Source organism: Sycon ciliatum, chromosome 1 (genome assembly GCF_964019385.1).
Source record: "Sycon ciliatum chromosome 1, ocSycCili1.1, whole genome shotgun sequence".
Classification (NCBI taxonomy): domain Eukaryota; kingdom Metazoa; phylum Porifera; class Calcarea; order Leucosolenida; family Sycettidae; genus Sycon; species Sycon ciliatum.
In genome coordinates this window covers 57762253-57777704 of record NC_088643.1, presented here as the reverse complement: position 1 = coordinate 57777704, position 15452 = coordinate 57762253, and the positions used below count along the sequence as shown (strand labels likewise).

Below are 15452 nucleotides of genomic sequence, written 5' to 3'. Positions count from 1 at the left end.
GTAATTAGTTTGTTACATGGCAGTGTAGTTTGTCATTGTGGAGTAGAGAAGACGATGTCTTCTCCCAGTGCAGAGGACGTTGTACAGGCCATTTATCACATTCTCGATCCTGCAACAGATCCGGGCACAAGACAAATCTCCCATCAGGTAATGGTCAAAAGTCAAATATTCGAAATTATTATGAAATTTAAAAAATTCATTATTCTCACAATTGAATTGAGGCGATCAGACTGGAGCGATGCATGACGCGAGGCACTTCACTTCTAACACCATCTTTGCATAAAGAAATGTGAATGATACGATACCCGTGGGCCTGAAGTAAAATAAGAGTAGTTTATTATCGTACACTCTTGATGTTCACTTCTTTATCTCCCATTCATCTACCAGTTCGAGTAGAATACTGCACTAGTATTTCCAGGAGTTTAAAGCCCGATTCATACTTCATCTCGCGTACGGGAAACCCATCGCGCGACCGTCGCGCGATGGGTTTCCCGTACGCGAAATAGTTGAGCTCAGATCAACGTTTTCGCGACGCGACGCGTTTCCCGTACGCGACATGAAGTATGAATCGGGCTTTAACCAAGAGTATTTGCACCTGTGGTCTTTTTTTACTGTGTGTATGACGCATTGCCGTCATTGCGCCATGCAGCTTATCCGTTCGGTGCAGAATGTCTCTAAAGCCACCCTTTCCCCTTTACTATCAGCAAGAGTACATAACCCCCCAGAGTGTGCAACGCCTGATCCAGCTCTGCATAGGGTCTTGGTCGAGCGTAATCGGATCTTTGCGTCATAATACCGTACACATCTGAGGGGAACCCCGGGAGTCGCGGTGACTCTCGGATAAAAAACAACGATGCCCTGCCTCGAGACCGGCCTTGTGCTGGTGTGGAGTGTACGCATGACATCAGAAGATCCGATTACGCTCGACCAAGACCCTATGCAGAGCTGGATCAGGCGTTGCACACTCTGGGGGGTTATGTACTCTTGCTATCAGTGAATCTCACGGCACCTTTCAGCTTTTTGATTGGCGTGGAAGCTCATAGATCGCTCCGGGACTCGAGCAACTCAAAACAAAATGTGGTCTGCTATTAGGAAAGACTATGAATTTATAATGGGCACGAGTACAGAGCACGGGCGAATTTCATGTGACAATCATCAGTGGAAATGTCTGGGCCTGGCAGAGTGTGAGGCATGGGATCTAAGTTAGTGGAAATGTCTGGGCCTGGGAGAGTGTGAGACACGGGATCTAAGTTAGTGGAAATGTCTGGGCCTGGGAGAGTGTGAGACATGGCATCTAAGTCAGTGGAAATGTCTGGGCCTGGGAGAGTGTGTGACATGGGGTCTAAGTTAGTGGAAATGTCTGGGCCTGGGAGAGTGTGAGACATGGGATTTATAAGTTCAGTCTTCAAATCTTTTAAAACCTGGTTCGAGCATCATATTTTGAAACTATTTTCAGCAATACCGGATTCCAAACAAAGCCCTGTACGGCAGATGCCACGCAGAGCCCATCAGTGCCCTCATGCGGCGATCCAGATGGGGCCTGTTTGGGCATATTCTCAGACTCCCTCAAGACACGCCTGCCGCCCTCGCTATGCGGAGTTACTTCACCTGTGGGGACAAGGTATGGCGAGGGCGGCCACGGACAACCATCGTGTCCACACTATCCGCGGACCTAGAATCAGCAGGACTGAGGAGTCTGAGGAACTTGGCAGACCTGGAGCAACTGCGGGCCATCGCCGCTGACAGGCCTGCGTGGCGCGAGCTGTGCCAGGATGTAGGATGTACACAGTAACTAACGGATGGGACAGAGGCATTGTACAGATCCCGTGCATTTAGCACTTACCATCGACCATGAGTTACAAACCTATCGTCGTTGTCTGTTATTCTTGTTTTATATTTTTTGATCTTTCGAATAGATCCCGTGCATTGAGCACCTATCATCGAACATGAGTTATGTGCCAATCGCCTGCTGTTTTACATTTATTTTTTACTTTTATTTATTTTTGTTTTCCTCTCTGCCCGCTCTGCCTGTCTTCTGGCACATGCGAATACGTGGACTTACTGTTGACGTAAATGCGGACGTGCGTATAATAAATATAATAATACCGGCCGAGGCGCTTATGTATTCTGAGCCAGATCTCAGGCGTTCTGCTAGGCATCCAGTGTACGACACTACAAGTCTAGTTCAAGGCCGTCACAGGCTGCAGGGGCAGCTGAGGCCGCCCCACTTTTGCTGCCGATTTTTTTGGAGCACACTGCAACAAAGCGCGTTGATCGCAGCTCAGCGCAAATGTGGCGAATAAAATGAAAAATCCTTGTCCCCGATCGTAGCGTCTTCTTGGTTTGTTCCAGAATCTAAAAGTCTTTCATTGTATTTGTAGTTACACTGAAATGGCACCAGATGCCCGGAAATGCTTGCAATTGGTTTCAATTTTTGAAATGTTTTCCCAGGGGAGGACCCCGGACCCCCTTCCGTGGCCGCCCCACCTCCAAAGTCGGTACGACGGGCCTGTAGTTTATAGTGGAATTAATCAGGACATTATGGTTTCGTTGTAGCTCATCAGGAAAGTGTGTTGAAATGGTGAATTCCGAAAAAGCACCTATTATGTACTTGCACCGTGTGGATAGGTAGCATATCATTCTTTGTGATCGTTTGCTTATGTGAAGCAGCGATATCAGTATTAATTCTGATGTCATCACTGCATGCACATGTACATCCTCTTGAATACAGTAGCACGGAGCAGATGTACCAGTTGGAGGTTTGAGATGCTCTGGCCTGCCTCGAAGTACCCTGTGCTGCTGTAGCCACAAGAACGTATCTCATGCTCTGTGCCCTAGAAGGGATTGGAATTCTTTTTTGAGGTTGACGAGGTGTCCTTTGTCCAGGTCTTCTTGTGATGCTGCTTGCCAGACACTACCAGTAATGTGGTTATGTGTCATCCTTGCAATCCCAGTGTTAGCCTCTCATCTACTTATGATCTAGTCGTTTGCTGTTCAATTGTCTATTGTGCCTGCAGGTTGTTGAGCAGTTCAGGACGAAAACCGATGCTGCAATATGCATTGATCTTAGCTATGGGATCTTCTCGATGGAAGGCGCTGCAAGCTCAGTGCGCTTCATGGGCATGCAGCTCTTGCACGACTGTGTCCAGTAAGCCACATGCATGTGTCACCTTCACCGCTGTGCTGTGCTGCCCTGCACTGCACATCCACTACTGTGTACCATCAGGTGTTTTCTTGAGACTTAGGGTCAGTTGTGGCAGAGAGAGAGAAAGAGAGAGAGTGAGTGAGAGAGAGAGAGAGAGAAAGAGAGAGAGAGTGAGAGAGAGAGAGAGTGAGAGTGAGAGAGAGAGAGAGAGGGAGAGAGAGAGAGAGAGAGAGAGAGAGAGAGAGAGAGAGGAGAGAGAGAGAGAGAGAGAGAGAGAGAGAGAGAGAGAGAGAGAGAGAGAAAGAGAGAGAGAGAGAGAGAGAGAGAGAGAGAGAGAGAGAGAGAGAGAGAGAGAGAGAGAGAGAGAGAGAGAGAGAGAGAGAGGAAGGAGAGGAGGGAGAGAGGAGAGGAGAGAGAGAAAGAGAGAGAGAGGGAGAGAGAGAAAGAGAGAGAGAGAGAGAGAGAGAGAGAGAGAGAGAGAGAGAGAGAGAGAGAGAGAGAGAGAGAGAGAGAAAGAGAGAGAGAGAGAGAGAGAGAGAGAGAGAGAGAGAGAGCATGCTTGATGTACCTTCAGTAACGTTAGGTGCAGAGCCTTATACTGATCGATTATTCCTTTATTGCTCTTACTTAGAGATTCACGAGTTAGCGATTGCTGTCTGAGCATTGCAAACGCGTGAAACCCTGAGTAACAGCAGAGAAGATTTAGTTTCCTCTCTAACTGTGCTTGAGGATATAATGTACATACTTGCTATATGCATACCGTATTTTCCCGAATATAAGTCGACCTTCTGTGCGCCAGAAATTTTGCCAAAAGCTGGGGGTCGACTTCAAACAGAACTCGACTTACATACGGGAATCTGGCACAACAAATGAAGTGATTGGAGTGTCCGTACAAAAATGCACTACCGTACGAACCATGTGAACTTTTGTTGGCAGCACAGTGGCAGTTAACATTGAATGAACATTGGATGACACTGGTTTTGTTCAGATTTTGTCTTACTGGCATGATATGATCTCTCCTCACAGAGAATTCATCATTTTGTATGTGTGGGTGTCATGGAGCTATAAAAACTTTTTTTCATGAAATTGACTCTTGGATTTGGGGTGGTCAACTTATATTCGAAGTCGACTTATATTCGGGAAAATATGGTATCTGGCATTGGTACCTTCAGGCAGAGTCCCCCACCGAGCGACGAGTGCTCAGCACCATGAGGTGGAGCCTGTATAGTCAGTCACCTGAAGACCGCTCAGAGCGTTAAACTCAGAGTTGTGACAATCAGTTTCCTCTCTCCCTACCGTGTGTTCCTGGCATTGTTACCCCACATGAGGTTTTAAACTTGGCAACGGCGTATAATTGTGTCCTGTTGCATTGGCATTTTATCCTCCTCTGTGTCCACTGCTGCTGTTGAATAGGCAGCGATGGCAAGAACTCTCGGACGATGTCATTCTCCGTCTGAAGCAGTACGCTGCTAATCTCTTCACAGAGGTCAGTACATGGACATGAGGTGTGTGTTCTCTTTTTTGCCAGTTTAACTGTCTACTATTATTTGATCATCATGGAGCGTTTTTGGGGTCTAGCATGTGTGTGAAACACAATGATTATGATGATGATGTAAGTGATGTTGTAATCGTTGTCATTGTCGCTGTCGTCCTTTTCCTCGTCACCGTCTCTTCCTCTCCTTTTGCCTTCTCTTTCTGTTGTAGTGTTGTATTTCCTTGCAGCGACTGTTTGTATGCACCAAAAGTCGATCATTCACTGTTGTATTGACTGAAGCTACGGGGTAACGCTCTCTGGTGGTTAAAGTGGGACTGTTATTGATCACTCTTGTGTGTGATTTACATGTGCTATGATTGTGGTACCTTAGGCTCTGGTCGGAAATGACAATGTAGTCAAACACGGCGTGTCGCTGTTCATCGTGGAGCTAATCAAGCGCATCTGGCCCCAGTGTTGGCCCAACTTGATGGCGGAGATGTTTGATGCCGTTGACCGTGATGTGAGTACAGGACCGCTATTACATTTGTTGTCTACTGGTTCACAAATCACCTAACGTGTGATAGCCAACTTCTGCTTCCAGACACCTTCTACTAGTAACTGTTAGTACACTCGGACGTCTCTTATCCGGGCACCTTGGGACCGGGCACTGCCCGTATCTCAGATTTGCCCGTATCTCAGGATAACTCATCTACCATGTATCATATCATTTTTGAAGAAGCTTATTTGGAACGTATTGCACATGTTCAGGATACAAAAGGAACCCATTGATAAAAATGCGTGGATTACATAGGTTGGCAGTGAAAAATAAGCACTTCCTCATACGGAAGAAGTTCAAAACCCCCAAATTCGAAGCATTTGTGCTACAGGAACTCAAGCTGAAGGTGCCTGGTAGAGAGACGTGCCCGTATCTGAGGCGTCCGGATAAGAGGCGTTTGAGTGTAGTATGACTATTCTGTTGACTGTACTACCATGTCCATTTAGCATTCAGTTTCCAAGAGAGCAAAGCGTTTCCCGTGGTATGCATGCTTCATGTTTTTCCACACATTTCCCATGTCATGCAAGCTTCGTATTCTTCCGTTGCCCCATTTATGCGGCGTACTGTTGACAGGACTCTGTCCTTGACATTGTGATGTTGGTGCTGGAGCGTCTGTCGCAAGACATCGGGGAGGGCGACGCACACCTGTCCAGTAGCCGACGCCAAGAGCTGAAGCATTCGCTGTCCAAGTGCTGCACGGACGGCGCTCTCTTCCGCGTCGTGACCTTCAAGCTGCTACAGCACACCTCACCCGAGCATGTTTATGTAAGTACGTGAAGTACATGAATGCAGTGCAATGTCTTCAAGGGTCTGCGCACTTGCACACTTACATGTAGTCGTTTTCTTAATTAAAGTTGATGGCTGTGCACCCGCTTTATCGAGCTCAATGCCTTTGATTTCGAAAAGAAATGGGGGTGAATGAGAGTGTTTTTCTTTGTACAAGTACAGTGTGTATGCACCATGATTTAGTATATACCTTAGTGCTTGTAGTGATGATGATGGTGATGGTGGTGGTGTTGTCTTTGCTGCTGTTGGTTTCATTCTTGCTGTGCAGGATCCTGTGCACGGGTACCTTGCACGGCGAGTGCTCTTGACTCTTGCCGCATTCCTGGAGTGGTGTCCGCTGAAGCCCTTCTTTGCCCACGACTATCAGCTACTGGAGATGCTCTGCAGTCTAGTCTCTCAGGAATCACTTCGCCTGGAAGCTGTCGAGTGCTTGATTGCCCTCGCCGAGCGTAAAGTAAGTCCATCCGTTGTTGTCTATTGCTGCGTTTTGATGATACAAGCATATCAGTGCACATGTACATGTATGTAGGGGGGAAGATACTGTGGTACATGTAACTGCTTGTGTTTTTAGACGGTGGACTTCGAAGCTGGTTGTGTTTCTCAACACAATTGTATAACCGGTTGTAATGCTGACGTGCGAACTTCACTTAAAACAATTCTTCGCAGTAGACTCGGTTCCAGAGTTTTCGAAAGTGTTCAAGTAAGAGCTGTCTGGTGATAGGTGGTCCCTTTAATTAATGGGTAAAATAAGGCTGGTCCTCGATGTGGACTGGCTCGTCTCCCATAGTGTCAGGCAGGTCTCTCACTCTCAGCTTGTCATGGATATGGTGCACTACCTGTACTTTGTACTTTGTACTGTGCTTTGGTGGCAATGGTACTGGCACTTTCCACGTGGAACATGCTGACTGGCTGTGTGCTCTCTGGTCTTTATTGGCGTTGTGTAATTTCAGTCAGCAAGTAGTTCATCCCACTGGCTTTAGACAGTTTAGTGCATGCTGTCTGATTGAAAAGTATGCTAGGTGCACAGTGAGGAGATGCATTCATACGAAATGTGTGTAAACCTGTAAGGATGAAATATAGTATTTTCGGAAATTATCAGCACTGGTCTTTTATCACCGCCTGTCGGAAACAAGCGCCACATCATTTCAGGGCGTGTGTGTGGAAATGTGTACAAATGACATCACCATGGCCTTGCTGCGCCTGCACTTTGTTGGATGTTGTCCTTCGCGGAAGAGCCAACTTGAGATGTTGCACTAGTCTTGTCAGTCAGTATTGCAGGTAAAATGTCATGCTTTTCATGTCTCGCTGTTGCTGCTTTGCCATGTGCATTTGTTATCAGGGTGTTGAACAGGAGGACCGACAAGCTACACTGCTGCTCTTTCAACGCACGCCTATGGAGATTTTCCTTCAAGCTGCATCGTAAGGCTCGGTGTTGTGTTGGGAACATTGTACACTGCGTAACGTTGGACAAGACATCATTGCTGCTGCTGCGTACCGGTGCCTTGTCTCCATTCACTCATGTCTGACTGTTGCAAAGAATAGCCGACCAGTAATTGTGAGCATGTGCGTGTGTGTGTGTGTGTGTGTGTGTGTGTGTGTGTCTGTATGTATATGTGTGTGTGTGTGTGTGTGTGTGTGTGTGTGTGTGTGGTGTGTGTGTGTGTGTGTGTGTGTGTGTGTGTGTGTATGTGTTCTCTGCTCTGGTGGAGGACGGTTGTACTCTTTTGGGCTCTTGTTTCTGGCCTCCGTCCGTGCTTGTTCTCGCCGTTGTGGACGGCCTGGGGCGTCCCCAGCCGTCCTCGCAAACAGTGCCTGAGGTGGTGTCTTCAACAACAGGAGACTTGGTCGGATAGTTACGATGCCGACACTCTCCTCGTCGCCCCCACCTCGGAGTCCTTAGCGAGGCCTTGCAAGCCCGCGAGTGGAGCAAACTACCGCACGAAGACGACGACTTGGAACGACTTTGATCATTGGCTCATGGAATGTTCGCTCTGTTGTGGAGAGTAATGGACCAGTTCAAACGGCAGCCGTGAGAGGAATCGTTTCCGACAATAAGAAAATCTTTCAAATAGTTCAACATCTTGAAAATTTGTGTGTTCTCTGCTCTTGTGGAGGACGGTTGTACATTTTTGGGCTCTTGTTTCTGGCCTCCGTCCATGCTTGTTCTCGCCGTTGTGGACGACCTGGGGCGTCCCCAGCCGTCCAGGCCAACAGTGCCTGACGTGGGGTCTTCAACGACAGGAGACTTGGTCGGATAGTTACGATGCCGACACTCTCCTCGCAGGCAGCTGAATGTTTTGGGTTGTGACTCTAGTTTCCTCTTGTTTGTAAGGTGATGATGAACGTGAAACTTGAGTGTAGACTGTAGAATTTGAGTTTTACTTGTAAAATATGTGATTTCATTGTCTGCTTCTTTTCTGGTGGTCTTGTCCAGAACCAGCGGTTTGAACACGGCCGCCGGAAGCAAGGCTCTTGACTCCTATGGCTTTCTCAAGCGTCTGTGTACGCTGCTGCTGCGCATGGGGACTCACCAGCTCTTGTTCTTGTGGGTGCGTGCTGTTGTGTACAGTGTGGTACAATGTGCATGAGTGAATTGCATTTTTCAAAAAGGGCTTGTGACTGTTTGTGATGAATTGACCAGTTACTCTAGTAAGCAGACTAGATTTGGATGGAAAACTAAGGATTAGTATGAAATAGAGAAGACCAAATGTTTACAAGGCACCCGTAGTTTTCCTACGATAATATAGGCACAATATTGGTGAGTCAGAGGGCTATGACAAGATGATGGCGGAAGACGGAGGCCCACGGCACAGGGCGGCCATGGCTCACTCTGAGAACGCAAAACAGCAACTACCAGTACCCAACTTGGAAGGCTCATGTTTTTCAGAGATAAACAAAGAGGGGAAGTCACGTGAACACGAAATGAGAGAGAGACCGGACGACGCTCTCTCTCCGTACACGTACATGTACTATACTACAGGTAGAGTGGAAGTTGTGCTGGACTATTATTATTATTGAAGAAGAGAAAAGGACATATGGATACGAGTTAAGAGTAACTCTCCATCACTGTAACATGATACTATATACAGTCAGAAAGTGCAATAACTAGGCACAAAACTCCATCCATCCATATGTCCTTTTCTCTTCTACATTTATTTATGGCTCAACATCCGAGTTTCAAATTATTATTATTATTATTATTATTTATTATTATTACTTGCATGTACGCGTTGGAGTCAACCATGCAAGCATGGTCCACAACTTCGCTTATGCTGAACATGATAAACAGGACCATGACAGGGGAAAGAAATTGAGCTAGAACGATGATATAATGATATAATTATCATATACAATGTAGCTCATGGGTATTGAAGATATGTCATTGATGAATATGTCTATGTCATTGAATATTGCAGCCTGAGTGATAATAATAGTGCTATTTCCTGAGTTTGACTGTTTCAGGATCTGTCGGAATGTCACCATGTACAGATCTTCATGCATAGATCTCGCCATGCGGGTCGGTCATGGGCAATGGCTCGCAGGCTCTGCAGAGCGTCTAGGTTCCCGAGCAATCCAGCATGGGCTTGGCGCAGATCTCCCACCAATGCCTGCGGCAGGGTCGTCTGCGGTCTACCCCTCCAGCATTGCTGTTGCTGATTGGCAAAGTACGCGAACATAGCCATAACAGCTGGGGATTCATCCGCCATCCGCAGGATGTGGCCAAACAGCCTCCAGCGTGATCTCTTGACCATGACACTCAAGGGCTCAGCTTCGCATCTGGCATAGAGAGCATCATTCGGTATTATTTGTGGCCATTTCACACCGATGAGTGACCTTAACTGACGGCAGTGGAAGGAATCCAGGCGAGACAGAACGGTCACACTGACCCCCCACGTACCCGAGTTGTACGTCAGTACTGGGATAATAAAAGTGTTGTAGAGCCGCAGACGCAACTTCTCGCTGATGTGCTGATGCCTCTTCCAGAGGCTCCATAGGGACTGAAATGCTGCAGTCGCCAGCTGTTTTCGTCGCATAATATCCTCTTCGTCGCCCAGCAGCGAACCCAGCTTGCGCGTTGTCCTCCACTCTTCATCGATCCTGTCCGCACTTCTGAAGACGTCCGTATACTCAGTTTTGTCCCGGTTCATGATCAGGGACCACTGCGCTAGCACCGTGCTGGCAGTCGCCTCCACGTCCGCCAGCCAGGACTTTGAGGTGCTGACAAAGTCTGCATCATCCGCATATACGAGTTCGAGCGGCAGACCGTTGTCGCTGAGAGGTCTTGCTGGCACCTCTTGCCTTAGTTGTCGGAGCGCAGCCTCCAGGTAAATCGTGAAGAGAACGGGGGAAGGCAATCTCCCTGTGGCGTCCCCTTCGTTGTAGCAAATAATTCCGTCTGGCACCTCCCAAGCCGAACACGAAGTCTGGTGTTAGAGATCAAGACCCTGATCAAGTGAACGTCATCGTCACTCAGAAACGCCTCCAGAACAGTCAGCAAGGTGTCTCGCTTGATCGTGTCAAAAGCCTTCGACAGATCAATGCCCAGCAGGTGAACGGTGCTGTGGTAGCGCTGGGTCTTTGCCACAAGCCATCGATGCGCCCATACCACATCCGCGGTGGATCGGCCAGGGCGGAAGCCGCAGTGCGTCTGGGCTAGGTACTGGTCAACCTTGGGTCTGACTCGAGCTAAAGTGAGGAGTGACAGGGTCTTCCGCAGCGTGTTGAGGAGAACTATCGGACGTAAATTTGATGGTGGTCCCAGCGGCTTGTTGGGTTTCTGAAGTGGGATCAGATTGCCACTGCCTATATCAACTACCTCGTGTTGCTCAAACATGCCGTTGAAAATGCTGGTCAACACAGGAACCAAAGCATCACTTGCATACTTCATCAGTTCTGTGGGGATACTGTCGTCTCCTGCGGCACGGCCATTGTTCAGTTTCCCGAGACAGCCTGCAATCTCTGAAGATGTAATGGGAGTTTGCTGGACTAACAAATGGCAATAACAAGTAGTATCTAAATTGGAAGGCTGTTGGCGTGCGCGTTCAAGACCCCATGGAGCTCAACGTCAGGCTGTTGAATGTCAGTACCACTTGTCAGTATATTGTGCTAACTGTTGCACGTTCTGACTCACAAATATAGTGTTGGGCAGCTGCGGATAACTTGTAAACCTTTGGTCTTCTCTGTTTAATTACACTCTGGTGAGATGTAATGATATGAGATTAGGATGGTCCGAAAACGCGATACATGTATGATCATACCTCGCTGTGTGTGTTTACGTGTGGTGTCTGGTGCTGGCTGGTGTTGTCTTCTGTAGGGCACAAAGGATAAAGCAGGAGTGAAGGCCAGGCCAGGAGTTGGTGAGCCAGAAAACTTCGCGCTATACCTGGACATATTGCTGGAGTTCCTGCAGCACGACAGTCTGTACGTTTGCAACCAAACCGTGGCCACTTTGCCCAGCTTTCTCAATCACGAGCTCGTCCGGGAGTCACCCGCGCTCAAAGAGCGCCTGCCAAAGCTCCTGTCTGTCTGCCTGCGTCTGCTTGTGAAGGTACGTTCTCAGTCGGTGTTGTGCTGGTCAACGACTTTGCTGTGTACATTAGATGGCTTCTCCACATTCCGGGTGGCGCGCTCTGTCAGTCCCCAGCTGGTTGAGAGTGAATTCTGTGCCTCTCTAAAAGAGGCAAACATGTCTACTCAACTAGGGATATGCATTTTCCTGTTCTGTGTCTTTCTGGTTTGTCCTCTCCCCCCCCCCCCCCACACACACACACATCCTGTGTAGAGTTAACATGCCAATATTCTCTCATCCTTTGTTCAAATTTTGACCAAATGAGAAGCGGGGTCCATAACATGTGGGAGGCGCAGTGCATGCTCAATGCTAGCCGGGAGTCAGACATAGCACCAGCTATGCCCTATTCAGGGATTAAAAAAAACCCCGTATTGACGCTTCACTGCTGCTGTGGTATATGTTGTACAACAGCTTTTCTGAGTATCTCAGATTGGGTATTCCTGTATTTGTTTGCCAGTTTTCTCTTGTATTATTTTGTGATGGGATCCTATTTGGGTATGCTTTACTCCTGCTCCATGCTAGCCCGATGCTCCGTTTGATTGCACCTCAGCACGTAGCCTGTATATTGCTGCTGACTTTGTCGACGGCTTGGATCTACACAAGTTCTGGGCAAGTTAGTCTGAATTGATGTGCATGCACTGTGCATGAATTTGTACTGCTTTACATGTATGTTCCTAGAGTGCAACAGGACCCCCCCCCCCCTCTCTCTCTCTCTCTCTCTCTCTCTCTCTCTCTCTCTCTCTCTCTCTCTCTCTCTCTCTCTCTCTCTCTCTCTCTTTTAGAACCGTACAGTGTGTTAACAGCATTTCCAATTCCATGGTGTCTTATCATGACAGTCTGTAATGGTGTCAATTCACATGGTATCCTTTTGTTGAGCGAGACCCCTGCTACACATACTGCTGCTCGGGCTGGATATTGTCTGTATGTTTTGACCCAGCTCTAACCAGTCATTGCTCCATCACCAACATGCACACTTGGCGTCGCTTGTGAGTTAGTCTTCTTGCTGCACGCAGTGGCTTGGTTGAGCTGAGGTCAAGCATAGGAAGGAGCTGGGACAGTCTGCAGACAGATGCGGGAATTAGGATCATTTTCTTTTTCGTACGGCGTGCTTTCAATTCTGTCTTTCGACAGGTGATTTTAGTACTGTCCTTTGCTTTCTCTGTTCGGCTCATAGCGTTTCGAATTCTGGTGATGGAGGTTTTAGGCAGTCTGACACTGCTGATACCTCACAACGTGGCTGAGCTCATTGCTGTGAGTGTAACAGACTTGGTGCAAGCGTGCAATGGTTAGTGGCCGTGATCACTGTCATGTCAGCATTGCGACCTTGTTGTCTAGTTGATATTGTGCTGAGGTGGGTGGGTGGTTGGATTCCTGACTCTCCCCTGACAAATGGAAATGCTGATCGCCGTTTCCTGTAGAGTTTGGACTGTTCAGTATTTCCTTTCCCCAGCACTACGTGTCTTTATGACACTACTAGATAGCTAATAGCATACTATGTATGTACGCGTAGATTGGTGTGTGAACTGTAGCCCTACAATGCTTCATCTTGGGTCAGATCTAGGTCACCATTGGTCTTTCAGATAGTTGCTGGGGAAGGTTTCCAGTCCCTTTCTGCAGTGTACCATAGTGTACAGCTACTCTAGACTAGTGAAATATACAAGCTATGCATGTAGGCAGGCAATCCACGGCATATTTGCACTGCCGTTGGCTGTGCTTTTTGCTTGTTTGTTGCTGTTGCTGCTGCTGCTGCTGCTGTTATTGTTGTTGTTTCAGATCTTTATTCTCGTTGATATTGTTGTTTTCTTGTGAAGGTCAACAAGCCGGTCTTACAGCTTCATCACCGCTTGTGCACCAATGCGAAGCTGTGCAGTCATTCGCTGACAAATGCTCCTCAGTGCTGGCAAAGCTTCCTTCTGGTCAGCGGGTATGTACATGTACATGATTGCACTGAAGTTCATGACGGAACATGTATATGTTTTTTTTTGCTTTACTGCTTTGCCGTCTACTGGATGTCGAGCTGAGTTTGACTCCCGCAGTCTTCAAAGCATTCTGCAGCTCAGGGTTCAGCTGAATACCAAGCTTTATGGTGGCGAATTACTAGTAATACCTTTGTTGGGAGTGAGACAGTCTATTTTACTATTGTTCTACTGTAGAGCATGTACCAGTAATGCCCTATATGTGTGTGTGTGTGTGTTTGTGTGTGTGTGTGTGTGTGTGTGTGTGTGCGCGCGTGTGCGCGTGTACGTGTGCGCGTGTACGTGTACGTGTGCATGTGCGTGTGCATGCGTTTGCGTGTGTGTGTGTTTATATGATGATGTTCGTTTCCATGTTTGTTTCCTGTGGCACCAGCCCGACAGTGCCCTTCTAGTTCTGCCGTTGGAGACGGTCCTGGCCTGGGAAGTGTCTGTAAGCAGTGAGCAATAAAAACTTTTTTTAAGAACTTTGTATTGTACATTGTACTTTGAAGTTTGTGTCGGACCACTGCGATTTGAGATCTGAGTGAACATGTTGCCTTTGTGCATTGCTTGCATTATAACCTATTTAGACTTTGGTGTAGCAAGGAAGGCTTTGGTTTGTCTTTGCGACGGGTTTTGTAGCAAATCGTTTACTTCCTGCTCCTCTGTTTCTCCTTTCCCGGTGCCCTTCACCTCTCATGTAGAGTAGCTTGCTGATAGTGAGGTATCAGATTGCAATGCTGGAGTCTCTGTTTGTGATGCTGGAGTTTGCACCCGCAATGCTACAGGCCGTCCTACAGAAGGTAAGCCTGCTTGCCACTCGTATTCACTACTGCAGGAGTTGAGAGTGTAACGAGTCTATAGTGTTTGAAGATTTGCAAATGCTTTCCACTTTTCGGGCGCAAAGTGTTATGTCCGCTGCCATCAGACATCCGCCCATCCTTATCACATGCTGTCAGGGCAAGTGCAATGTGTTTATACAAGATTAAATTGTAATTGCAAGTTCTGGATATAAAACACACCAGAGCAGGTGATGAGAATTGTGTAGTGCATTCTTTGTGTGTATGTTTTGTTCCATTTAGTTGAAGATCTCCAGCTTTGGTCTGTATAATCATGTATACATTTGAGCTGAGATGTTGAAATTCGGCGAAAGGTCTACTGAGAGAACGCTGTCCTATATTTCAGTGTGATGGTTTTGTGTTGTGATGCTAAGTGCAGCCCTCAGGTCATGTGATCTCACTGTACAGCTGTATGCGGATCAGACATGCTGTTTTGTTAATTTGTAGTAATTTGTACACTAAAACTTAAAAGCAGTTCGCTGGTTGTGCAACCAGTTGATTGCCAAGTCCGCTGTGCTTACTGTACAGAACTTTCTGTGCATGGCAAACAAAAATAAGAATGGTCGCTGAATGTGGGTGGTCGCTTTAACCAGACTGTGCTGTATTTGCTCTTTTTGCCTTTGTGCAGCTTTTCATGACCACGCAATTACCATCTGCACTGGCGCTTCAGGTATGCCTGATAAGCCTGCAGGGCATGTCCGTGTGCATGTCCTGCAGATCTTCTCAATTGCATGTGTCACCCAGTCCTCTCCCTGCTCTCTCTCTCTCTCTCTCTCTCTCTCTCTCTCTCTCTCTCTCTCTCTCTCTCTCTCTCTCTCTCTCTCTCTCTCTCTCTCTCTCTCTCTCTCTCTCTCTCTCTCTCTCTCTCTCTCTCTGCTCTGCTCTCTCTGCTCTGCTCTCTCTCTCTCTCTCTCTCTCTCTCTCTCTCTCTCTCTCTCTCTCTCTCTCTCTCTCTCTCTCTCTCTCTCTCTCTCTCTCTCTCTCTCTCTCTCTCTCTCTCTCTCTCTCTCCCTCTCTCTCCAATCCCTTGCTGCTGAAGAACGGTTAGGCACAGCATGATCAGTCCTTGCTCACGTCTTGTTGTTGAGACATGACAAAGTCCACCTTACTCCAATGCCACATATATTC

General features: G+C 47.5%; 1 protein-coding gene across 2 annotated transcripts in view; it reads left to right on the top strand.

Annotated features, from left to right (window-relative positions):
- Positions 1-6: 6 nt before the first annotated feature.
- Positions 7-15452, top strand: part of LOC135804543 (exportin-5-like) — a 41365-nt gene continuing 25919 nt past the window's right edge. For both annotated transcript variants that reach the window (XM_065318434.1, XM_065318433.1), the window contains exons 1-15: positions 7-147; positions 3018-3148; positions 4559-4631; positions 5011-5139; positions 5749-5940; positions 6230-6415; positions 7301-7380; positions 8396-8510; positions 11276-11509; positions 12053-12143; positions 12705-12815; positions 13342-13454; positions 13880-13936; positions 14190-14288; positions 14953-14994. In XM_065318434.1, coding sequence (XP_065174506.1) covers positions 55-147; positions 3018-3148; positions 4559-4631; positions 5011-5139; positions 5749-5940; positions 6230-6415; positions 7301-7380; positions 8396-8510; positions 11276-11509; positions 12053-12143; positions 12705-12815; positions 13342-13454; positions 13880-13936; positions 14190-14288; positions 14953-14994 — 1746 coding nt within the window. In that variant the 5' untranslated portion in view covers positions 7-54. The remainder of the gene's footprint in view (positions 148-3017; positions 3149-4558; positions 4632-5010; positions 5140-5748; positions 5941-6229; positions 6416-7300; positions 7381-8395; positions 8511-11275; positions 11510-12052; positions 12144-12704; positions 12816-13341; positions 13455-13879; positions 13937-14189; positions 14289-14952; positions 14995-15452) is intronic.